The sequence below is a fragment of the Psittacula echo genome (genome assembly GCF_963264785.1).
Source record: "Psittacula echo genome assembly, chromosome: 1".
Classification (NCBI taxonomy): Eukaryota; Metazoa; Chordata; class Aves; order Psittaciformes; family Psittacidae; genus Psittacula; species Psittacula echo.
The window spans coordinates 109,975,049-110,000,631 of NC_137735.1; the positions used below are offsets into that span (position 1 = coordinate 109,975,049).

The 25,583-nt window shown below is 39.9% G+C and overlaps 1 protein-coding gene across 2 annotated transcripts in view; it reads right to left on the reverse strand.

The window, feature by feature from the left end:
* The window catches only part of LRP6 (LDL receptor related protein 6), a 122,799-nt gene that overhangs the window by 20,916 nt on the left and 76,300 nt on the right, over window positions 1-25,583 (reverse strand). For both annotated transcript variants that reach the window (XM_080635028.1, XM_080635027.1), the window contains exons 8-12: window positions 12,449-12,665; window positions 10,835-11,124; window positions 7,842-8,068; window positions 5,156-5,340; window positions 3,071-3,397 (exon numbers count right to left, since the gene is read on the reverse strand). In XM_080635028.1, the coding sequence (XP_080491154.1) occupies window positions 3,071-3,397; window positions 5,156-5,340; window positions 7,842-8,068; window positions 10,835-11,124; window positions 12,449-12,665 (1,246 nt within the window). The remainder of the gene's footprint in view (window positions 1-3,070; window positions 3,398-5,155; window positions 5,341-7,841; window positions 8,069-10,834; window positions 11,125-12,448; window positions 12,666-25,583) is intronic.

Genomic DNA, 25,583 nt, shown 5'->3' on the forward strand with positions numbered 1-25,583 from the left:
ACAGATTGCCATTAGAGTAGTTCAGTTCTGTTCCCACAAACCCTCTTCCTGCCTGCACTGGAATGGAACAACAACTAATTCACACAAAAATCTGTTAGGTCTGTTCAAGCCTGCATTTTGGAAGAAAAATCTATTCACTGTTCTCAAATTTATATTTCTTATTTCCAGGTGCTCATCTGGGAATGCTAACCTGCAGTTGGGAAAAACCCCAACCCTGATGCTCTGCTCCAGCTGTCCAGGTACCCAGCAAAAATTTCCTGGACAAATGATGTTTTTTTTCTTAGAAATATCATCAAACATCAGAAAATAAGACTTCCCTACCCCATATGGCTGTAGTTTACCGGCTGTATCTTACACAGTCAGTGCACAAGGCATCTAATACATCATTAGAAAAAAAAACTTATCCCTGTATTACATTACTGGGTCAGGAATCAGAGGAGGTTGTTAAAGCATTTTCCCTTTTCACAGCATTCTTTTCAATAATGGTCTGCCTGGAGCCACCGCTGTGCAAGACGGCACAAGAGCCAGCAGCCAGAAATGCAGTTTGCAGCCTCCCTGAAGTTTGTACAATCAATTCTCTATAGCACAGGTCTGGAGAGATTAGCAGTGGGACACTGCACTCATTCAATCCAGCCTGTAAAACAGGTAAGGCAGCACCTGGGAAAGGGGAGTAGGCTAAAGTCTTCCAAAGAATATCATCACCTCGCTTTGTTATTCTATGCATACGCTTTGAACATTTATTCAGGCTGCTGGAAAAAAGTAAAGTAAAGGGAGCGGGTGGGAAGTTTCCTTGGTAACTAACACTCAGTCCTAACATTCTATAACAATCAGGCCTAATTTGCTTTCTGGAAAACGTGTGTTTCCCCTCCAAGCATTTCTCCAATAATTTAAGCCTCCTTCTACTTAGCTCTAAACTGTAGAAGCAAGCACAAAAAAGGCAAAGCAAAGTTTATATGAATGTGTACAGCAAAATATTAGATTCGGAAAACATCAGCGTTCTTACCAAGCAGTTAAGTGAGTACTGGAGGGGGGGCGAAAAAGCTTAAGATAAAACACTGCAGGTAAACATATCATCATAAGTACCTAAAATTCTTTCCACTTTTCCCCAGAGGCACCCTCTCACTGTCTGAGATTGCCTGGCTTCCAACTTCAAATTGATGGCTCATTATAAAAAGTAACAGCAGAATTTCCTCCCTCGAGTCCCCACATCTCTGAAACAGTAACAATTTCAGAAATCCCTTCCCAGTTTTCATCATGCTCCCTCCCAATGTTCACATATTTAAACTATACTTTTGGCAGGCAAATGGAGTACAACGAGCACATCTCCCTTGTAACACTGCCTTCAAACTTCGTGACACATGGTAGGTCTGATGAAATCTGTTATCCTTCCCACACTTCTGAGCGGTGTGTCCTTCCCATTATTAAAAGAATCTATGCCCGCATGAGCACAGCAATCTAGAAGGGAGGAACTGGCCTCTAGACAGAGCTTAGGCTATTAATATGTTCAGGAGTACATAGGCAAGTAAAACAGGCAAGAGAAAGTTAAAACGATTCATGCTCCAATTATAGTGGCCAAGAAAAAAATTAAATTATAGGCAGAGAAGCCCAAGTCTCCAATTACCTACAAATGAGAAGCTGGAAAGTTCCCAGGTTTGACCATGGCAGAAGGAAAGCTCCTAATACCTCACGAACGGCCCTGAACTGTATCAAGAGGAATTGATTCTATTTGCTTACAACACATTTGCTGTATTTTTCTCCTTCCTTTGTTTCCAAGAGCATTTTCACAAGAAAACATGACCTTTGATAATTTTGCTACTTATTCTCTGCTGGAAGTCAAATTTCTCCACCTACAAAATCACAGTCATCACCAGAGAGGTGCCAGCATGTCTTGTAACTTGCAGGAAGGTGTGAACATGTCAGAGTACAATAATCCAGTTGTCATGCAAGCGCCCCTTCTAATAACAAAAGGAGGAGTACAGGAAACACTGGGGAGTGGAAAAGCAGAGTTTTCTGAGGACCAAGATTTAAAAAAAAAAAAAAAAAAGCCATGAGGTGGCATTCATGGAACAAGCTGCTCTGCTTTTGGCTTTAAAACAACAGTTGGATGTCTCTACTCATGCATAATGTGGATGAGATACAATCTGTCTCTCTGCACCATGAATCTCTTCACTCACTGACTAATCTGAATGACACCAGTGGAAATCAGCCATCCAGCATGTCTGCCAAATTTATGAGCTTCACTGGCAGCCAGTTATTGAGAGATGGATAAATTATTTGGTTAGAAACTAATTACACACAGCCTGAAGGGCCTTGCGGTTCATTTTCTGCACAACAATAAAGACAAATAGGGCTAGGCTGCACTAAGATCAGAAATCTGAAACCTGAAGTTCTGGGGAGACCATGGAGCCATCCTCTGCTCGCTAAGGAAGAAACACTTTTAGGGGTATGAGAGTGGCCCACCTCAGAATCTCATCAGCCAGCAAACATATAGAATTAAATCTTCACCACTCAAAGACTACACAGAGTACAGACCAAAGCATCACATATCCTTTATGTCAGGCAAAATTAGAAATAAATAATCAGATAAACAAGCAAGCAAGCACTTGAAGGGAGTTTGACAGAAACAAAACCAAAAGCACTTTGAGCTTTCCTGTTTACACAGATTTAGCTGAGTCACTGTAAAGGTTCACTTACAGCAACTCTTATTTTACGGTGATACTGGTAGGTTGCAAGACTAATTTTTTTTGTGTGCTTTCAATGCCCTATGTTCTCTTAAAAGTCAGTAGGATTTTAGTGTTGCAAAATTACATTTTAAAAGGTATGTTTTTATTGAGATCTTTGTCTAGCCATATATCTTGCTTCCTATGGAGGAAGGGAAGGTAAGGAACCAAAAATATTTCAAGTACATGTTTAACGTTACAGATCCAAACTAGCTTTAACTTGGCCTATTAGCAAACAAGCTTCACTATCTCACATAAAACCAAAACTCTTCTTTCCTCCAAGTACAATGCTTGCATCTGTTATCAAACATATCTGCTTTTCTGTTTTATCTTCATTCATTATGGCTTACCACTACAAGTCCTGTTGTCAGAGTTCAAGGAATAGTGAGCTGGGCAGCCACAGACAAAACCACTGACAGGGACTGCCAAGCACAAGTGAGAGCAGTGACCATTGCTAGAGGCACATTCATTCCAGCCTGCCTGCCTGGAGGAATGGAAGACCAAGATATCCATAACGTAATCCAAATGCCCTTGGATGATAGTCCGGTTCTGGCCACTGGTCTTGTTGGCTCGTTCAATGCTACGCCGGCTCCAGTCTGTCCAGTAAATGTAATCCTGATACTGAGTCAAGCCAAATGGGTGAGGCAAGTCATCAGCTATAATCTCACGGTCAAGTCCTGTTTCCAAAAGGAATGGAGAGAAGAAGTAGAATTAAATGGGGACAAACATTTATGCTGTTTAATGTTGCTGGACATGTCCCCTGAACAGAAAGGTTAACACATACATAGTTTAAAGTTACTATTTCATTATTACAAAAGTAAATTATAAAGTAGTGTACAATATTCAAAAGACCATTCCGAAGTGTCAGAGCCTATCACAGGAATGTGCTAATCCTGCTTGTGATTCACAGAAGAGAATGTATTTTTCTGGAGAAATAAATGTCTGTTTTGAAAATGATCAGGCTTCTTAAAGACTTTTTTTCCTCTTCCCTGAAGCAAACAGAATGACTCTGAAGGAGATGCAGGATCCTGACACTACAGTCCCAGTTCAGCATCTCTCACACTACGTTTGGGTCCCTGCCTGCTGCTTACAGAGAGAACTGTTATGAGCTTAATAAAATTCTACCCTGTATTATGAGAAAAATTAAATGCACAACATTAAACTAACTTGTCTCTGGAATGCAGTAACAGGAAGGAGCAGTCAGAAACTCAAGGTAGGAAACCGTCAATTGTGTATGCCGTGGAAATGCTAACAGAACTTAAGGAGCAGGGCATGGCAGTGGGTGAGGGGGAATGACTTCAACCGTGTTATTTCAGACCACTTCATTACCACAGAACGCCCTGCTGTCTAGTCACAGAAATTAAGCAGGAGATTATGAAGCAAGAAGCCATTCCGTCTTTGCACCGAGAAGACAAGGATGCACAGCCCCACACTCTGCTGTCCCAGGCCACAGGCACAGGGAAGATGAAATTCCAATGCCATGTCCAGTTTTATGGTGCACAGGGGAATGCTGGGCCACCCTCAACAGCACACCAAAATACAGGAGAAGCTGAAGAAAAGCTGTTATATTACATGTAATTCCTATAATGCATTTTCCTGGTTTTAGCTTTTTCTAGCTTTGTTCCACTACTGCAAATGTACTGCTTAAAGTAAACTAATTCCTTTAGCCTTAAATATTGGCTAGTGATGACATTAATCTAAATAAATTGGCACACAACAAGGCACTCTACTCTTGCAGGTGCCAAGAAGTTAGAAAAAGATACTGTGCAAGCCTGAGAGGGCTTGGGTCCTAAGTATACTACCCTAGGACAATGAAAGAATAAAATATTCCATATCCATTTAGCTGTAATGCCCGGTTTATAAAACCATCACACAGACCCCAGCATGAGTGAAACTCCCCCCTCCCCGATGACTAGTAGAAGCCAGAAAAAATTCCTTAGTGTGCAGGATTCTTAGGGGGGAAAAACATGCCTGAAAACTGAGGGTATCAGCAAAGACTAAAACCCAAACTGTATTAAGTTACATTGTGAAATATATCCAATAAGCTGTTGTTATCTTGGCTTTCTCTCTATCTTTCTACAGATGATGAAGCGTTTGTTATGTATTTGCCAGTGCTCTTCAGAGCAGCAAAACAAGGCCCTCCAAAACAGTTAAAGTTGACAGCTTTGTCCTACATATAACTGAAAACACGTACAGCTTGTAGAATTTTAATTTTGTGAGGAACTGTATCACCTACAAGAAAATCAAGGTCTTGCTAAATGCTCTGTTGCATAAACATCAATTATAGAAACAAATGTTAAAGGCATGTGAGTCTGGAAAAACCTATTTTTGTCTTAAGGCTTGTATGTCTGCATTATTTAAGCAATAATGTGCCACAGGGAACTGCAAAAAGGCAGCAGCATCCCCATTATGCAGCCCAGAGCTCTGGGGCTTACCTAGCATGTTGGAGGATTCTATCAGGTTGGTATCGAGGTCAGTCCAGTACAGTCGTCGTTTAGCATAATCAATAGTTAGGCCATTAGCACGTCCCACATTGGGCACCAAAGTAGTCCGCTCACTGCCATCCATAGCAGCTCGATCAATCTTTGGCTTACCACCCCATTCAGTCCAGTACATGAACCTGATTAAAAGGGAAAAAGGGGAAAAAAAACAACCACCCAAACCCAAATTTATTCCAAAGGAGAACTTAAGGGGAGAAACACAACAAAAATCCTTAGAAAGACAAAGAGAAAACCAAGAGCTGTAAATTCAAGCATTTATTAAGCCCATTACACTAAATATTTTTTCCAAATACTAGCAAGGAAATGAATCAAGTTTCCTCAAAATGCTTCCAACATTATTTTTTCCACTTGGAGCTGGATTTTCACCAGCAAATTCCATATGAAAGCACTTCAATCTTAACTGATCCATGCACATCAGTTAAGAGGTAAAAGGTTGGCAGTTGGGCACATTCATTTATACCTGGTTATTTAGCAAAATATTTTTTATGATGCTTGGCTTCTGTTCCTATTCAGTTGTCCATCAAATGAAGGAACACAGAAAGGTAGGTATGCAGGGTACTTTTGCTAATAGGTGCCACTGCTCATCTCCATACAACTAAGGCAATCAGCCATGTAACAGTGTGTTATGTTTCAGCCAAGGGCAGAATAACACAAAACTGTATTGCATTTCCAGTGGAGCAAAAGTACAAACTATCACATACTCACAGGCCAGCTTATGCCTCATTTGTCAGAAGCATGGACTTGTACACGTTTACATTTTCTTTAGGCACTGCAGAGTGGGCTGTATATTTGACATTTGGTGGCTAGTTAGTACCTTCTTCCAACATGTAAAGCCAACACCATTTTAAAAACAAGTGAGATATAGCTAGCCAAAGCGCACATGTTTTTGCTTTACCTCTACTAACAAACACCTATAAAATGTTTTTAATTTCAACCAACCACACATGGGGAAGGATGCTTCAGAAACTGTCGATCAAGAGGGAGCTATTCTTCAGACACCAGGAATATCTATACATTTTTCTTCAAATTTTTGCAAGAATTTTGTGCATAAATTCTGCAAATTGTACACACAGCATGGACCTGATCAAATTGCCCCCATGGGAGTAATGCCATGAGAACGTCCATATAAAGTACAACAACATAGCTCAGCTGTACAACAAAAACAGGCGTCTGGACTCAAAACTGAAGTCTCTTATTTCCTAGTCTGTGGTGAAGAGACAAAGCACTGAATTATAATAATCCTTGGAAACATCATAGAATCATAGAATGGTTTGGGATGGAAGGGACCTTAAAGCTCTGACAGTTCCAACGCCTCTGCTATGGGCAGGGACACCTTCCACTAGACCAAGATGCCCAAAGCTCCGTCCAACCTGGCCTTGAACACTGCCAGGGATGGAGCATTCACAACTTCCTTGGGCAACCTGTTCCAGTGCCTCACTACTCTCAGAGCTCACACTAAAGAATTTCTTCCTTGTGTCTAACCTGAACTTCCCCTTTTAAGTTCTAGCCCATGACCCCCTGTCCTATCACTACAGTCCCTGATGAAGAATATAACCCTATCCCCTGATAAAAGAAAGTAACATTATTCCCAGTGTAAAACTAGAGTAACTGGATCTAACAATCTGGTGGTTTCAGATACCCTCTGACGTACTTGTTCAGACAACCCTTGGCATGTCAGGGCTGAAGCCCACATCTGTGTGCCAGTGGGGCAGAACTCAATTACAATAATCACTGCAACAGTTGCCACCATCTTGTTGAGATGAAGCAAGAGGAATGTGTTCAGAGTTCTCTGCATTGGTGTAACTCCTGCAGTGTCACTGGAAACTGTGATAATTTCATAACACTCAAAAATGAAGTTCCCTCATTTGTAAAATAATAATAATACAATGTTGGTAAAACCTCAAAAAGGTTTTGCAGTAATTAATGTCAAATAAGCATTTCATGGTAGAAGAGCTATTTCAGAAGCTAAATAAATAGTTTTGCCTTGCCAAGCCTCCCTCCTTCCTCCCTCCCCCTGCTCAATGCCCTACTTTGCTATTACATTTGAATCCAACTGAGAAGTTTCTTCTCACGAAATCCTTCATTTTGGGGATAGGTGGGTATAATTGTTTCCACTTGTTCTTTGTCCTTGCTTCCCTTGTCCATACTGACTAAAAAAGGCCCCCTTATCTGAAGAAACAAACACCTTCCTTATTCTCAGATAATAAGCTTCACTCCCCCACGCTCAAATTAAATCATTTAATACCTTTATTGGACCCTAACTTGTGATAAAAAGGATCTTCATTTTTAAAAGGATAAATATTTTCTTTTCAATGCTATAGTCCCTTTCTAATTAATGAATTCCATAAACCTAAAGCTACTTTGATTCTGTGGTTAATTAAAAAACTAAATATAAATCCCTTTTTAATGAGCTCCTCTGATTTTTTTTTAGCCTTCTTAATGATTATTCAGGACATTAGGAGCGAATTCCTCCAGCCTTCATACTTTAAATTACCAGGTTGTATTCCCCAGCTCAGTTCTCTCAGGATTTACATGCAGTGCCTAACTAACATGCCCTAGAGGAAGTATTATGATGTTGTTTTTCACGATTCCTAAACATAAAATCAAATCAGCAAGTTACCCCTCAGCAGGGTCCAATGCCAACGCCCGAGGACTGTCAAGATCTTTCCACACCAGCACTTGGCGATGCTGCCCATCCAGCTTTGACACTTCTATACGATTTGTTCCAGTATCAGCCCAATACAAGTTCTTCCCCAGCCAATCTACAGCCATCCCTTCTGGGTAATCCAAGCCAAACTCCACAACATGTTCCAGTGCGCTGCCATTCATAAATGCTCTGCTGATGGTCTGAAGGGATACAAAGATACAGGCAAATTAGAAATTTTACCAGTTTGTCATTGGGCTGGTTGCTTTCTTTGTTGCATTTTAAACACTTTCAGATTTTAGGCATCTCATAGGAAAGACGATCTGACAATAGGCTATCATTTGCAAGGCGAACAGTACTGCTATTCAGAGGTAATGATTTACTGTACTCTATGAATGTATTCTGTGTCAATTACAATAGCGTTTCACTGGGGAAATAAATGGATAACTAGCCTGGTTCAATTAAGCAGTCTACATGCCAAAGTGACCTTAATAACTCAGTGCCAGCTTCGAGGGGGAAATATTCTGGCTCTCCCAGGATTATACAAAAGCATCGATGGTATAGCATTATTTAAAGCAGCCTAATGAAAAACTTCAGGACAGAACAGCAAATAGAATAAAACAATCTAACAACTGATTAGCCCACTAGCACAAGTCCTTCAATATTGATGGTTTAATTTAATTTCACTAAGTACTATTTCTTCTTGGTCTTTATTCAAAAGACTTCTTTTAACTCTTGCCATCATGGATCAGCCTGTGGCAACAAATACAGCCAGAATTACGTTTTAATAATACATCAGAATTTAGACATTCCTTGATTTACTATGAACACTTATAAGCCTGAAAGTAAAAAAATAACATTAGAATGGTTTAAAAGTCTTTTTGGCAAACATGGGCTTCCTTTCTGTGTCCTTAATATTCCCCTCCACGCAGGCTCCTCATACCCGTAATCCATCAGAATTTAACACAAAGACCAATAGTTTGTTTACTTCCCAGCTCAGATGCTACCTGCAAATTTATGTCAGTTTGTGACAGTACACAGCAGGGAAGTTTGTATCTCAGCCTTCATCTGTATCACCCTTAAAAATTGATCAGATCATTGCTTTATTTGTATTTCAAACACAGCTCAAATTAATACCATACCTAAAGAATTCAGACAAGTCACATCTCTCAAGCTTACTTAAACTGTGGTTTTAACTTTTATGATTCTTCAGTTACAAAAGCCCATGAGTTACTGGCACAGATCTCAACCCAAATGCAGAAAACTTTCATTAAAAACTAATTTTTGGTGCTCACAATTCAGAATCCATCTACAACCCATGAAAAACAAAGGGGAAAACTACTCACTGATAACAGAGATAATAGACAATGGACAGATTTCTGTCACTCCATTAACCACCGCATTTAAACACCTACTTCAGCCTTTTCCGATTTGTTAGTCGAGACCCTAGACGTGTTTTCCAAAGGCTGTGATTCATAATATGTCTCATGTGCAGTAGCTACACAAGTTAATGGATAAGTAAGACCCATTTTCACTTCCTGACCCAAGACAAGGCTTCCCCCTACTAACCATATCTGGCAAAACATCTGTGATTCTTAAAACCTCCTGCCATATGGCATTCTTCTCAGCTTTCTGCCATAAAAACTAAATTTTTGCAAACTAAGCCTTTATGTGAAAATGCATAGATTACATTTAAATGATATGGTCGGTTGAACCTGGCTGGATGCCAGGTGCCTGCCAAAGCTGCTCAATCACACTCCCCCTCCTCAGCTGGACAGAGGAGAGAAAATATAATGAAAGGCTCTTGGGCTGAGATAAGGACAGGGAGAGATCATCACTCAGCAATTATCATCACTGACAAAACAGACTCAACCTGGAGAAAACTCATTTATTACCAATCAGATCACAGCAGCATAATGAGAAATAAAACAGAATCTTAAAACACTTTCCCCCACCTCTCCTTTATTCCTAGATTTAACTTCACTTCCTACTTTCTCTACCTCTTCCCCCACAGTGGCAGTGGGGGTGGGAAATGGGGCTGTGGTCAGTTCATACGCATTATCTCTGCTGCTCTGCTCTCCTCACAGGAAGGACTATTCATGCTCTTCCCCCCCTCCAGCATGGGGTCGCTCCCATTGGAGACAGCCCTCCACAAACTTCTCTAATGTGAGTCCTTGCCACAGGCTGCAGTTCTTCACTAACTGCTCCAGTGTGAGTCCCTTCCTTCAGGAACAGACTGTTCCAGCACAGATCCACAATGGAGTCACAAGTCCTGCCAGCAAACCTGCTCCAGTGTGGACTCCTCTTCCCATGGGGCCAAAGGTCCTGACAGAAGCCTGCTCCAACACAGGCTTTCCTGGGGGTCATAGCATCCCCCTGCTCTGGCACAGGGTTCTGCAGGTGGAATGTGCTCCACCTTGGACTCCCATGGACTGCAAGGGCACAGCTGCCTCACCATGGTCTGCAACGGAGGCTGCAAGAGAATCTCTGTTCCAGCACCTGGAGTACCTCCTCCCCTCCTTCTTCACTGACCTTGGTGTCTGCAGAGCTGTTTTGCTCGCATTCTGATTCCCCTCTCCTCTGACTGTCATTTATTGTGGTGCAGTTCCCTTTCCCCTTCTTAAATATGCTATCCCAGAGGCACTGCCACCATCGCTGATAGGCTCAGCCGTGACCAGCTGCCGGCCTGTCTCAGAGTTGCTGGTATTGGCTCTATTAGGCATAGGGGAAGCTTCTGAAAGGTCTCACAAAGCCACTCCCATAGCTCCCTGCTACCAAAACCTTGCCATGCAAACCTGATACAAATGATATATAGGAAAGAATTCTGTTAGTATTACAAAAATGCATGCCATTCTTAGAACATGCTTTTTTACCTATCCCTTGAATCTTGTAAATCATCCTGTCAATCCATTCTTAAGTATCTCAAGAACCTTGCAACAACTTAACAGCCAATACAGAAAAATCTCTACCTTCAGTGAAATGTCAGTCCAGTAAATCCGATTGTCTGTCACATCAAAATCCAGAGCAGAAGCTTCCTTGACTCCAGTCAGTGGAATAGCAACATTGTTGTTGTTCGTTTCTAAAGAGATTCGTCTGATATCTGCTCTTCGAGAGAACAGCAGGAAAGCTTCTGGGACGATGCAGGTTTTCATATCATTGATGAGCTCTAAGCCTATGGGGCAAGCGCAGCGAAGGCCTTGTGGTCTGTAGAGACACAGATGGCTGCAGCCACCATTGTCCTCTGCACAAGGGTTTGTACCTAAGCATGCAACAAAAGCAAAAACAACCATTACAAACTGACTTCAGTTGGAAGATGAAGCCAGTCTTCATATGCATCAACGACACTACGAGTCCTTAAGGAAATACATATTGTTTTTCACCTTTTATTCTCTGAATGAAGTAATTTTTATTCATTTACTGTAATCCATAGGACAGATGTTGCTCTATTTGGCTGGAAAGACAGTGCTTGTTTTCCTGACCCCAGAAATAAACCCAGCATGAGGGAAAGTGATCTGGAGTCCAACAGCTACTGATGTTCCTGATTCGCAGCACAGGCACTGAATGGACATTAAATATCTGAGGAAACAAGTGTATGTTTCACTGCCTTTTGCAGTACACTGGTCCAGTTACATACCCCAATTGTGTTCCTAGAGATGAAAAATGTGCAGATCTATTTTCACATCCATTCAACAGTCTCTTCTCCCCAGGATGCTAGGAAAGCAGCTATTTGCCATACTAACTTGTGTACCTGCCCATGCTGGAAATCTACCTACTAAGACAGGCCTAGCATTACCAAATTCGATTAGCCACACAGTTGGAAAGAGACCTGCTTATAAAGCACATGTACCTTAGGGCACCTTGTTAACACAGTAGCAAGGATATACCTTAACTATGTTTGACTGATTTCCTGGAGTACAATTCAGACATGGCAACAAGAAGCTGCAAGCCTTATTCAAGTACCCAGATATTCAAGGAATGTGAGTAGTTCTGTGATGCTGCAGTTACACTGCCACCAGTGTTTGGGTAGCCAACAATAGCCAATTTAAAGCTAGATCCTCCTTTTTTACACCACAGACACTCCAGGGCAGAAAGTACTTCTACTTATTTTTAAAGATGATTTTGCAGTATTAATGTGAGAAGTACTGAACAGACCAAAACTGGCTCATTCTTAGCTTTCTCATACTAGGAGCACATGTCCAGATTGCAAGATGAAAAACTGCTACAGCTGCAGTTTCATAAATAGCTGGCTATTACAAAGAGAAGTTCTCATTTTTCATGATCCTTCTCCCCATACTGGATCCAGGGTTGTTCAGACCTATAAGCTGCTCCAATTCCCTAAGCAGCAGAAAATTACCCATTCTGGGGGGTGCCTGGTTGTTTTCCAGCTTGATATTTTTCCAAATTAGAGAACTGAAGCACCTCACAAAAGGCCTACCCTGTCCCATCAAACTGCAGCCTGAAGTTATCCTGCAATAGATCTGAATTCTGCCCATTCCTGTTTTTGGTAGAAAGCAATACCTGCAGAAGAGCACTGCTGAAATTTTCTATTTCATTTTACTCGCCTGATTAGCAGCCTTACTCACCGATTGTCTGGCGGACATTTGTAGCTTTCAGGCCCATCAGATCAGGCAGCTGATCTATGATGATCTCTCTCTCTGCTGTGCGCTTATGCACACGTTCAATACTGCGTCTTTGCCAGTCTGTCCAATAAACATAGTCTCCCAACAATGTGAATCCAAAGATATGAGGCAGCTTGTCCTCCACCAGAATTCGTCTCCCAGTTCCATCAGCATTCATGACCTATGGATATACACAAACTTATTACACATAGAGAATAAATCTATCACAGTTTAGCAAAGACTGATTAACTAGCCACTCCACACTTAAGACTTCAAACAAAAAAATAACCTCCTGGTCATTAAAATGCTATCAATGTTACACAGGGGTCTAGTAGAAAAACAAAACTATTTCAACAGATACTTATTCTAAAAGCCACAGAGGATCCCTCATGTATAAGGTTAGTTTCATAAGCAGAGCATAATGTGAAATTATGACACAACATTCCTTACATTTGCTGTAGGAATTAATATTATATATGTCTGTTAAGATGTTGCCTCTCTCTCTCTCATTTCTGACTTGTCTCTTGGTTTAGTTTTAAATGGGAGACACTGTTTTACACAAATAAAGACAGGCTTACAATGTCAAGGAGTCCTGGCTTAGCATCTTGCAGTCCACAGCCCCTCTCAAGTGAGCTTTGCCCAAATTACAGACAGCAGTAAGAGGAGGCACCACATAAATTCTGAGGCAAACAGTCAAGAGGATCTACAGATTTTGTTTGTATTCCCAAATCTGAACAAAGAACCAGTTCTACATTCTTCAAAATTAAGTTCAGTATTTTCTGTGCTGGAAGGAACAGTAATAGTCTGTAAATAATTGCATGCCTTTGATCAAGACAGTGGAATTTACTGTGTCATTTTTCTCTACTGCTAAAAAGAAGTAACACCTAAGTTCCTTAAAAAGGCACTGAAAGATTAAGCATATGTATGCATGTTCAAGTGATCAAGCACCTTATGAATGCCAAGTATTATTATTAAAAGTACCATACTGACAGCAGTGAAGAGAGTCCTATGTTTTAAGCATAAAAATGATTCAGTACTGCAATTTTATAGGAAAGTTCCTTGTAAAGTATTTCTGAATGTTTCAAGTTTACAGCATGTAAAAAATAAACCCCACCCCACAGCCTTAACACAAAAACTTCCCAAAGCAGTGGGATTCACAAAATTCAAGGCAGCATACCAATCTCTGAAACATTACAACATCCTTCCCACTACCCAAAAATGTTCCAAATTAAAGACTGGGAAAAAAAGTGACTTATTAAATCACTGCTTTCAAATCTCACTCATTTGCCTTGTGGAATTAAGACAGCATAGACAAGTCTGTATGATTTCCCATTCTTCTCATGGCTGAAATCCAAAGACTTGTGCAATGACAACCTTGAGGATCAATTGGTTTAGTAACTCTGCCTAGAGGGATGATGTCTTGTGGTCAGAAGAATCTCCTATCTCATGAGAAATGAGATGGCTAGTTTGGAGCAACTCCTACCTTTTGTCTACCCAAGTACAGATGAGGAGGGAGGAAGGAAATATACAGAGAAACAGAACTGAAACCCATAGCTTTCTCAGCATACAGTTTAATGTGCACGTTAATAAAATGTATTAAGTTCACTAAAAAAGAGGAAGAAAATGCTATAATCTTCACAATAATTCAAGATCTCCTTAACACTATTCCCTGTCATAAACTTCCTGACATTACTGCATTTACTTTCAGGATGTCAGAAAGGGAACCGAATCTTTATGTGCACATGAAAGGGGGTCTGCATACTTGCTGGTTTGCAGCAGTAACCTTTACATTTACTTTTTTACAAAAGCTCATGATTATTCTGTGGAATTGGCTTACCAAAAAAATCTTCAGTCTAGTAGCACACACAGCACATTTCCACAAATGCGCTAATGCACACACATCACAAAAGTAAGATGAGCATTACTTGCTGAAAAGTTTATGGTTTTTCCCCTGCATTCTCACTGAGATCCTTTAGAAAGTCAAGCATGGTACTTGCAGCTTCACTTTGTATTATGGGGCATTTACCATCCTAAAGCTGTAACTTATGTCCTTTACACTGATGACTAAATCTAAACATAGCTTTTCCTATCACAGATTGTTTAGCTGGGCTCAGAGCCCAGCATAATTGCCTAATTCCTGGACTTCATTTTGAAAACAGCCCTTCTATTGCATTTATTCTACTTCAGAAAATTCAGCATCTGCTGGCTCTCTCAATTACTAGCAGCATGATTCCTACACTCTGTTTTGATAAATGATGTTGCTAAACAACAGACTAATGTCTAACTTTAGCACCAGGGACACAAATTCAACATCTAAAATAAACTGTGAGTTACAGTCCTTAAGCCCACCATTCCTTCAAGGAACTGTCACCAGGCAAAACTGGACATCCCCTTTTGTCTACCACCCCTTTTCTAACCATTACACAGTAATATTACATTTCTGTGATGACTTGTTTTACCCATCCCCTTAAACTACAGAGATAAGCCATTTGCTTGCAGCTAATTAATACATGGCAATTAGCGCCTGCTAAGCAGACCAAAAGGATACACAGAATGGATGGATGTTGCAAAGTGAGTCAACAAAAACCACACATTAATAAACATTAAAACATCACTATCACAAAGCAGTATCTTTAGATACTATGCTTTTTGCCTTGTACTTATAAAAAGAAGAAAATTCTACATTTAAGGGAGTGCTTAACTACTGGCAAAGAGATTTAGTTGGAAAGCGTATGGTGTGGGATGAACTTTCTTTGGCAAACTTTTGGGGAGCTGTTCAAATAAATTCCTCTTACACTGGAAGAAAGTCAGGAAAATAGAAGGTAGGACTTAAGGATTCAGTATATGCTTTTAATTAATTTTTGTTTTGCCACACAGAGGTTATTTTGAAAGACAGTTTTATGTCACCTAGACAAAACAGGCGCCTATCTGAAAGTACTTACACATACCTGATATCCTACTCCCATTACAATCTTACCTGGGCACATGTGTGCAATATTACTTACTACAAACATCTGCCCACTAACAGCCAGGTACTACAATATGAATAGTTCCACAGCACCACATTGTCTACACTCACTTTGGCCATATTTTAGAAGATTTGAATAGAATATAGTCAATACTACAGAACCAAACAGTCTGGAGTAAGGCAGAAGGAAAGTGGCAAGGGTTAGGGTCATCACAGGGAAGTCTGTCCCACAGAATCCCCCCTAAAAAAACCCCACCTTCTGCTGCTATGAAGCAAGGTCTCCCTTTATGCTGCTTTTAACCACGATGTGGTGTGGGTTTCACATTTTGAGGCCATTCTGAATACTGCAAACCACAGTGAGAATATAGACTACAACAGGAAACAGATGTGGTGCAACCACAAACAGTACCTTTAGTGAAATAGTGAGTAGTTCTATGGAAAAAAAAAATTAGTACAAAAATTAAATGGCCTCAGAAAAAATACAAGATATCCTGCCTGTAAGATAAGGGCTTTGCTTATCCTAGAACAATAATGAATGCAAACCTATGGTCTCATGAAAATACAGCTTACTCAAAATAAATTAATTAATCCTGAAAATGTGGTTGCAGTTTAAGACACTGTACTTAATGGTCAGCAGGAACAATAAAATAACAACTCTGAAGCATTACTTCTATTTTAAAAGTTACAGACTGGATTGAACAGTGAAATATTCTAAGGGTCTTCCTTGCTGTCAGATACCCTGGATTCAATTCACTCTTGAATACCAGTAATAACTGTGATAAATAGGCTAACGCAGTGAATTTCCCTTTTTGATAATCTGGGATTTGAATGCACATTAGTTTACACTTGTCATTTGATCGGTTTAAGTCTAGAGCCCAATCATTATACCTATCCCACTCGTGGAAAAACTCTCTTTCTCTCTCTCTCTGGTGAGAGTTTGTGCTAGAACCCTGGCAAAGCTATGCAGACTAGTAGTCAGCTCAGGTCTAGTGGACCAAAGCCAGTGCAGGCTAGACAGATGTACACTAACTCATATCCACAGCATGAGGAGATGCTAATAATATAAACCTTCTGACCCTATTAGGCCATACTTAGATCAATACCAAACATAAAGGCCAGTTCTACAAGGTACCAGAGAGCCTCAGGACTGACGACTCCCAGAGCAGAAGACAGCACGCAGCCCTGGAAAATACACACTTGCCAATGTAAACCTGGGAGGCTGCCAAACAAACCTGGTATGACTTACTTGTAATTAACCTAGTGCCATAAGCAGGGCGACAGTGTGCAAACCATAACCTTCCATCTTAAGTCATGAGCACCACCCCACTCTCCCAGTCTGTCCAGGTCTCTCTGGAAGACAGCTTTCCCTTCCGACATACTCACCTCACCAACTAGTTTAGTGTCATCAAGAAACTCAATGAGAGTGTTTTCAATCCCATTACCTGGATCATTTATGAAGACAGGACAAACAGGAATGGCTTTAAACTGAATGAGAGTAGATTTCTGGTCAAGTGGAAGGTGTCCTTGTCTGTGGCAGGATGGTTGGAACTAGATGATCTTTAAGGTCACCCGAATCCAAACCATTCTATGATTCTATATTTAACAGCATGGGGCCCAGTATCCATCCCTGGAGGACTCCACTTGTGACACTTGCCAGCTTGAGTAAAAAGCACTAGTCACCACCCTCCGAGTGCAGCCTGTAAGCTAGTTCTGTACCGATCTCACAGACTACCCAATGAGTCTGTATCTTGATAGTTTGTCTAGGACAAGGCTATGGGAAAATGTCAAATGCTTTGCTGAAGGCCAGGTAAATAACATCCACTCCTTTAATATGGATAGGAAACATTTTGTTGTAGGAGGTGATCAGGTTGGTCTGGCATTATACGCCCTTGGTAAGTCTGTGCTGGCTTTTCCCAATCACCTGCTTCATTTGGCTTGCAAGTTTCTAGAAGAACTCTTTCCAGGGGCTCAAGTAAGACTAATGGGCCTGTAGTTTCCTGGGTCCTCTTTTGGATGTAGTTATAAATAATCAGGGAGCAGCTTATCATGGATGCTAAGCTCTCTCTCAGGATGACTGCAACAGAGGAAGTCAATAAACAATGAAAATTTATAAACAACGTCTTGTAACTCTGTATCTTCAGAGAATTGACAGTTACTTACAAGAACGGAATAGGCCTCTGTGACAGACTAAAAGCCCTCAGCTACACTACAAGATGTTGCCAGAAGTTTATTAATTTCACAGACAGGCACATCAGTAAAAAAAAAACCAACTCCAAAACCAAACACAAGCAACTTCCTCCTGTAAAATCCATAAACTGCTCTAGTTTAATTTACAAACATCTTACAACAAGACAACTTGATCCTAAGCCCTGATTTTTAAATTTGACAGCAAATTTTTGGACAAACAGCAGAGACTCATCCATCTGCTGGTTCCTGAACTTCAGCACCTTTACCAGTACCAACTTACTGATCCTCAGAGAGGCCAGGAGATCCCACTTAATATACAGAACCTCAATTGCCCTGCTCAAGTGCTACTGCTATCAATGCACCAGCTCTACAAAATTTCTAGCAGGGACCACAGCTGGAAATCATCTCTCCCCACTGACTCACAGTAAGGATACAATTGCAGCAGTTATCTTCCTTCTGAAAGGATAAGGAAATAAGAGTGTTCTGACTTGGTGGCAGTGCTCCGCACATCATGTGTCACACAAATGCAGAACACGCTAGCTTGTTTCTTTGGTAGTGTTGAAATATACTCTCAGATATATAGTTTATCTTAAAGCCTGGGAAAAAAACCCCAGCCATCTGGCATGGACTTAAATGAAAGAAATGTCACAGAAAAAGAAAGGTAAATTTTTGAGCCGTCCTTAAACTCTTGAGTTATTCTAACGACAAGCTGGGTTTCTTGCAGTAGTTTGAAAGACAGCAGAAAAGCATCAGGAAGCACTATCACCTTCACATTTTCAACACGGTCACACTAACGCGCTCTAAGAATAGATACAACTAAAAATAAAATGGTGAATTTCTTATGAGTTTGATCATTATCACTGATCTGCATAAGATGAATTCAAAGTAGTATTACTGTAAGACAGCTGTGAAATACTGAATTCAACATATATATTCCAGATATTTCAACATAACCATAGAAAAAAAATCTTGAATGAGGCCTGCATTATACCTGAAATAGTTTAGGAACAGTCAAGGTTTAGGCTTAGTTACTTCAGCCCTGATTATCCCGTGATAAATACTTACATGTGGTGTTTGTTTGATGCAATATATACTGACTCAGTTCACAAGACTATTAATCAAGGATATGACCCTTCATCTTCCACCTAAATGTACATGAATCTTACTGTATCAGAAAAGTGAAAAACACTCATTAAACTTCTTTGGTTAAGGGAAAAAAGAAAACTAGAGCAGCATGTCTCTTAAGAACTCTAGAAGATAGCTAGAATGCCTTCCAAAGACTACATTAGCATTTTTTTCAGGCAATGTTTGATAATTATGTATTATCAATTTTCTTCTTTAAGCAACATGAATAGAATGGACCAGAATGATTTTACTGTTATGGCTACAGTAATATCAAACAACTAACACATGTATTTTCTATAAAACAGCAGCGCTGAAGAGAAGAAAAAAGGAACACCTTCTCTAAATTTCCAGTTTTATCAGTCTTCCCCTCTAAAAGAGAAGTCTTGATCAACTATACTCTCTCTGAATAACAATCAAAACTTTCAACTCAGCTTAAGGAAATTATTCTGTCAGTGTAATTAACTTAGTGTTAAGAGCATTTCCCCTCAATTCCAAAATATTAAGGAATGTCAGATATGGAACAGGAAGCCATCTCTTCACTGCAGTGAAATCCTGAGAAATCAGCAGAAGGGATACCTGGAACCCATTATATATTTGCTTCAGAAGCCAACTGCCTCCAGCCAACTCCACAATTTCTCACTGTTAATTCTTTTCTAATAGCCATTACCAATTTCTAATTTAACAGTTTCCCGACACCCTCAATTTCCTTTTCAGCTCTAATCATATTCCCAAAGAATTCAAAATACAGTTTTCCTGAGCATGGATAATATTCCTAATAGGACTGCAGTGATGATAAATACATAAAACCAGAACAGAGATTAATTTCATAGATACTCTTTCTACCATGCTACAGCCACTGTTATAAGCTCATTTCTTTCACAACAGGACAACTTTCTCAGCTCCCAGATCAATCAATTCCAACAGCACAAATGTTTTCTCAGCAATAGAATTTAATTTTAGAAACAATTGGTTGGGTTTTCAATAAAACAGCTCAAGTCAGGTACAGTTACAAGAAGGCAAGGAAAGGAGTTTAACATTGTGACAATAAAATATGACATCTCCTAGGCAGTCTCACGCAATACAAAGAACCCCTGCATATGTAAACAACAGGCTAAGACAAAAAATTGAGCTGAAATGATGAAGACAATGAGAAGAGAGGTTTTCACAGGAAAAAAAAAAAAAAACCCACACCAAAAAACCCCACCAAAAAAACAAAAAAGAAAAAAAAAAAAAGAGGCTTCTCTGCAAAGATTCAGTGCTAGAACAGGTGAATAAAGATGCTTGGCTATGAAAATTAATTTTGGTACGTTAATAGACAGGGTGGAATGGCAGAAGTCAAGAGTGTGTTCTGTTACATGGGTACAGATGAAGCTAATTACGTTGAGTTTGCAATGTCATTTGTCAACTAAGTCCTATGAGCAGCTGTACATATACTTTGCAGGAAGCAAAGGAGACTAGCCAAGACCAACCTGAACCCTCACAGTGGTTTGGGGGACAGTTTTACAAGATTAAGTTCAGCAGCACAACCTCTAATGCTCTTGCACATGGGCAAAAGCCTCTGTTCTTTTGGTGGTAGGAAGCTATTAGACTGATTTGACTGCTCCTTTCGCTAAATTTAATTCTAAGTGTCTCTGCATGTCCAGAGGATTGGTCTTCCACCATATGTATTTACCTGCCTACTAAAAGTTATTCAGTTTATTATAATTCTTTTCTCACAGACTTTTGTGAAGTTGTATCATCATGAACAGCATCAGACAAAAAGTTTAGGTTAGGACTAAAAAACCTCAGTGAAATAAAAAGCCTTTGTGAGGAAAGCCGAATAATTATTGAGAAGGATCATAAGGTCACATGAACGCTTCTGAAGAACCCCAGCTCCAGGATCAGTACAATCTTTTGTGTGGTACTGCAACTAAACTTTGGAGAAGGCAAAAAATCCCAGGCAGAATATTGGAGGGTAAGGGATAATAACAGACTGACAAACAGTACTCAGTTGAATCAGAAATGCAGAAGATGGCTCAATATCTCTTCCCATCATTCTCCAACTTGCCATCAAATGTTACTTTCAGTATGTGGACTCAGTGAAGTCAGATGACCTAGTTGGTTTAGTTTGAGGGATTTTTGTGTTTTCCCTTGGGTAACTGATACTGACTGCTCATTACTTCCTAGATGAGAAAACAACATAAACTAAAATACCATTTCCTAACTCCAATGGGAAAAATCTAGGAAACATCTATGACACATTAGTGGGATCCAAACGTACTCCAATTAGCTCCATGCTGAGCCACTGGGAGCCAGGAGGTTTACAGAGCTATCATTAGCAAAATGGGACTGCTCATCCATTAACTAAGCTCCTAAGAAACATCACTGAATTTCCAATGTGGAAAGCCTCAGCTAAGCTGCAGGGATGTAAGCAACAACCAAGTCTGAAAGAGCTAAACTTCCACCATTAACAATAATGTACAAAAAGGTTACAGAAGCCAGCACAACTTTCCGCTCAAAAGTATCCTGAGTGTGAGCATCTGCCTCTGATTGCTCCAGGCTCTCCTTAGAGTCAGGAGAAATGAATAGGTGCTTTTAGAGTACGACTCATCAAGTCTACTCTAAACATTTATTTTAGGATAAAGCAAGGCACACTGCAGAAGTGCTGATTTCTAACATTTTCTATAAAGGCAACTTACTGAGCTGGAGGTATCTACATCTCATTAGATGAAAACCACCCATAGATTTCAGGGCGAAATGTACATCTATGACACAAGAACCATTTTAAAACTGAATGCTGAAGTCTTCTGTAATATCACATCTTTTTTAGGGCAGTAATTTCACTTCTTGGAAAAATACCATGCTTGGTATGCAGATGCAGAGTTATGTTACTCTTGGACAAGAGTTCTGGCTGTATCTACCCAAAACCTTTCCTTGGTATCCTCTTTCTGTTGTTAGGTGCCAGGAATGTCTCCCTGTTCCAGTAAGTATGACAGCAGATCCCTCAGGACTTCTCTTAGAACTCATCAGCACAAATAGTTCATAATGGGTGTTGCAATAATCAAACTTTTTGCATTTCAGTTTTGATATTCTGTTTATCATAAAGGAATAAAAAGTTTCTCATGTTCCTAAATTGAAACCAACATGGATGTTAAGTATGTTTCATCTTTTTTACTTTTACATTAAAACACTCTGAACAGCTGCAAAAGGTACATGCCCAAGTGAAAATTCTGTAGCACCATGCGCAAAAGCCAAAGCAAAAAAGGAATTCAATTTTTTCTATTTTTTGCTCTTTTTTGTTTCTTGTTTTTTAAATAAGAACAAATTTAGAATGCCAGGAGGTCCTGGCTCAGCATTTGGAGTTGACAGATATGAAGTCACTCGAATTCTTGGATCTGGCTTTTTGACAGTAAGGAGACTGTACCAGTATGTGATCTGTGGCGGTCATTCATTTGCTTTGTAATATAGCTTTCCTATCTTGGTCTGTATAAAGAAATCTAATTCTTCCTTAAGTTCATTCAGACGTTCAAAAGAAACCTCCCAAATGGGAATTATAAAAAGTATAAACTAATCTATGCTTTTGTTGTTGTTTGTTTGAGGAGGGTTTTCTTGTCATTTTTTGGTTTAGTTTTTTGTTTATTTTCTAAATAAGCCCTTACTCTACTACTAATTTTATATATGTATATGCATGTATATATACACTTTATGTTTCCTTTTAATGTAGGCCCAGCAGGTGTTAAGAAATAGCTGCAAATTCCCTGACAAAGTAAGCTTTACAGCTCTGAAACTGGGATAGAGTACAGGGATCTGCCCTTACCTTCCGCAACACATACTTGCTGCTTTTTGCCAAATGAAGTTCCCAAGTGCCACAACTATCCCAATCAGATGGACAAAGAAACGTGGCCAAAATTAAACAGCGAAGCAACTTCAACTACCTTGTTTCAACTACCTTACCTCTCATACCTGCAAAACCTTAATGCAAATGCAAAGTACACAAAAGAAACAGTGTTGAACAGCTAGGAATTCAATGGTTTCTGCTTCTCAATTTTCAGACCTCTGCTTCCAAGTAGGGTGGATGGGGTAGGATCAGTAATCAGGCTTGGTAAGTCATTAGCATTTCACAATACAAAGACTAATGCTGTGACACAGAATTTCTCAGTCAGAAAATAAATGGTGAATGCTTAGAAAACAAAAATTCCTTATTAGGGTGGCAGCAAAATTGAGGGAGTTGTCATCAGAGGAAAATGTAGCCCTGCAATTTCAGGATTAGAATATGAATTAGAGCATTCTCTAGATGCCAAGCTATTAGCTCCTAGGTCAAAGACAAAAAGGTCCTCTCTGTTCAAGATTTTTGTGCTCAAAAAAGCCTTAGCAGCATCTGCTTTCTGCTGTCCGACAAGGCTGGGTTTCGAAGACTTATGTGTACTTATTCTGAAAAACAGCAGGATATAAGACTTTCCATATTAATCATGAGGATTAGAGACAGTAATGCCAGGCACAGCTAATAGATTTGGGAATGCAGAAACACTTCAAGTTAGAGCTGCACTCAAAAATCACTAGATAATGGTGGTTCTGTATAGGAAGCAGAGAGTCCTTTCTTTAAACTCACCACTAGTAGGTGTAAGTGGGTGCCATCTCTGGCTCTGAGAATGGAGAATAGGAAAGAAGAAGAATAAAGAAAAATGAGGCAAATACTGAAAAATGGGGAGAAAACAGCCATATCACCGTTATTTCCTCTTAACGCACACAGCCACACACGCACGCAGCCATTTATAATTGCTTTATCAATATGAGCTTTGCTGACCATTTTAAATCCAACCTATGCCTTAAAACAGGTAGTGTACGTGCTCAGAAGACAAATAGTCACTTGAGCAGGAAAACATAAGACCAATTCAACAGAGCAGATCATACATTTTTAACCTCATAGCACGGCAGGAAAATGCTTTAAACCTGTAGCAAGTCAATGAGAAATCTTCCCTACTGGTAAGCACAATAGCAGCCATCCATTTCAATAGAAGTTTATCAGCAGTGAAACCTGACCGAGATAAATGACGAAGCTGTTGAGCCACAGCCTGCTTCTGCCTGCTGCAGGCTGCCAGATAAAATGGGAACAAAAGCTCCCCGCTGTACCCCCTACCCATCTCCATTAACCCCTGCTGATGCTTTATTATCGTCTGGGGGCTCCAGAACAGCATAGCATGAATCAGCGTGTAAAAAATAAATAATAAAAACTCATATGTGGCACAAATAAACCAGAAACATAGCCCTGCAAGACGCATGTATTTTGGTAGCACTGCAATTAAATACTGGTTATGAGGAATTCCATATACTAAGGGGTGGGGAAATAAGCAGTATGTATGTATAATCATGTATGAAAAACTGCTTAAAAGGCAACAGAATGCAAGTACACAAAAAGGTGTTTCTCCTGCTTTTACACACACACCCTCCCCAAAATATATACAGACACACACAAACAAGGCAGGGACGGGGCACTTAGTCTGATGTCTTCATGTCCAATTCCAAGTTTCAGCTTTTGATCCTGTCACAAATATTCTCTTCGTTGCACCTCCCCCAGTGTCCTTTCTCCAAATATAAGTTTAAGACATTTACTGAAGGTCAAAGTGTCTTCCACTAAACTGATAAACAAGATGGATGGGAAGAGCAGGGAAAGTGTAACAAATCTCTTCAGGATTCACGGTTGCCATAGGAGAGAAAGGCAGTGGGAGGAAAAGGGAAGACTTGAAATGTTAGTAGTCTTTTAGCTATCATAGATTTAGAAAGTAGAGAGATTTCTGTACCTACCATAACAAAGCCAGTCTCTCATAAAAGGTTACAGAGAGGCCACATGAGATCCTGGGGAAAATTCACTAAGATTCATCAGTAAAGAAACTCACCACTACATTTGCATTACTTAGCACATGAGAGGGAAAAGAAAAAAGTCTACTTTAAACTGAACCATTCTCTTGGATGAACACTCCCACTTCATCCTACAGAGCCGTTTTGTGCCTTATTAATTACAGAAGCCGCACCGAACTCATGCTCCGATCTATCGCTATCAGAGGTCATAGATTTTCAACCTATTTCTGCCCCTCTGAAGCACAGTTAGCAAGTTAAGCAAGCAGCAATAGTACATCTAAGGAAGAACACAAAGTTCTCCCTAAAGCAAATGCTACAAGCTAACAGAATGAAGACTCCCCAAACCCTCAAGGAATAGAATGGCCTCAACACAGAAAAAGAGAGGCTGTATGTGTGCAATCCATAGGTCCCCCCTCCGGTATCCATTCTCAGAGAAAAATTAAAACTTATATTTACAGAACAGCATATTAAAGCATACACACTGAAAGTTTTCAAAAAGACTCATTCATTCCACAACAATTTACAGTTCAGTGATTCGTGGTTCAGAAGGCAATTTTATTTTCTAGTAAAAAGCAGTGGAATTCCCTTAAACAGTCTTCCTAGTAACACATGTAAGCTTTTAACATCCACCACCACTTCCACAACTCACCACATGCTGTTTGAAGAATCATCTGCTTTTGTTTGTTCTGCACCCATCACCTGCCAGTATTATTTATGAATGGCCAATTTCTTTTATCAAAAAAAGTGTGTGTGGGAAGGTCCTGGTCACCTTATACATAATTTTCTTGATTTTACAGATCTCTGTCACATACCCCTAAATTAACTAATAAAAAAAGTAAAAATCAAATCTGTAAAAAAAAATCCAAAAAGACCAAAGAAAAATGGTGGGAGAACTTCTTCTCTGTTGTGTTTAGCCAGGCTTTTTCAAGATTTTCTATGCATTACTAAGAGTTCACAAATGTTAACTTTTTATAAAAAGCAGCA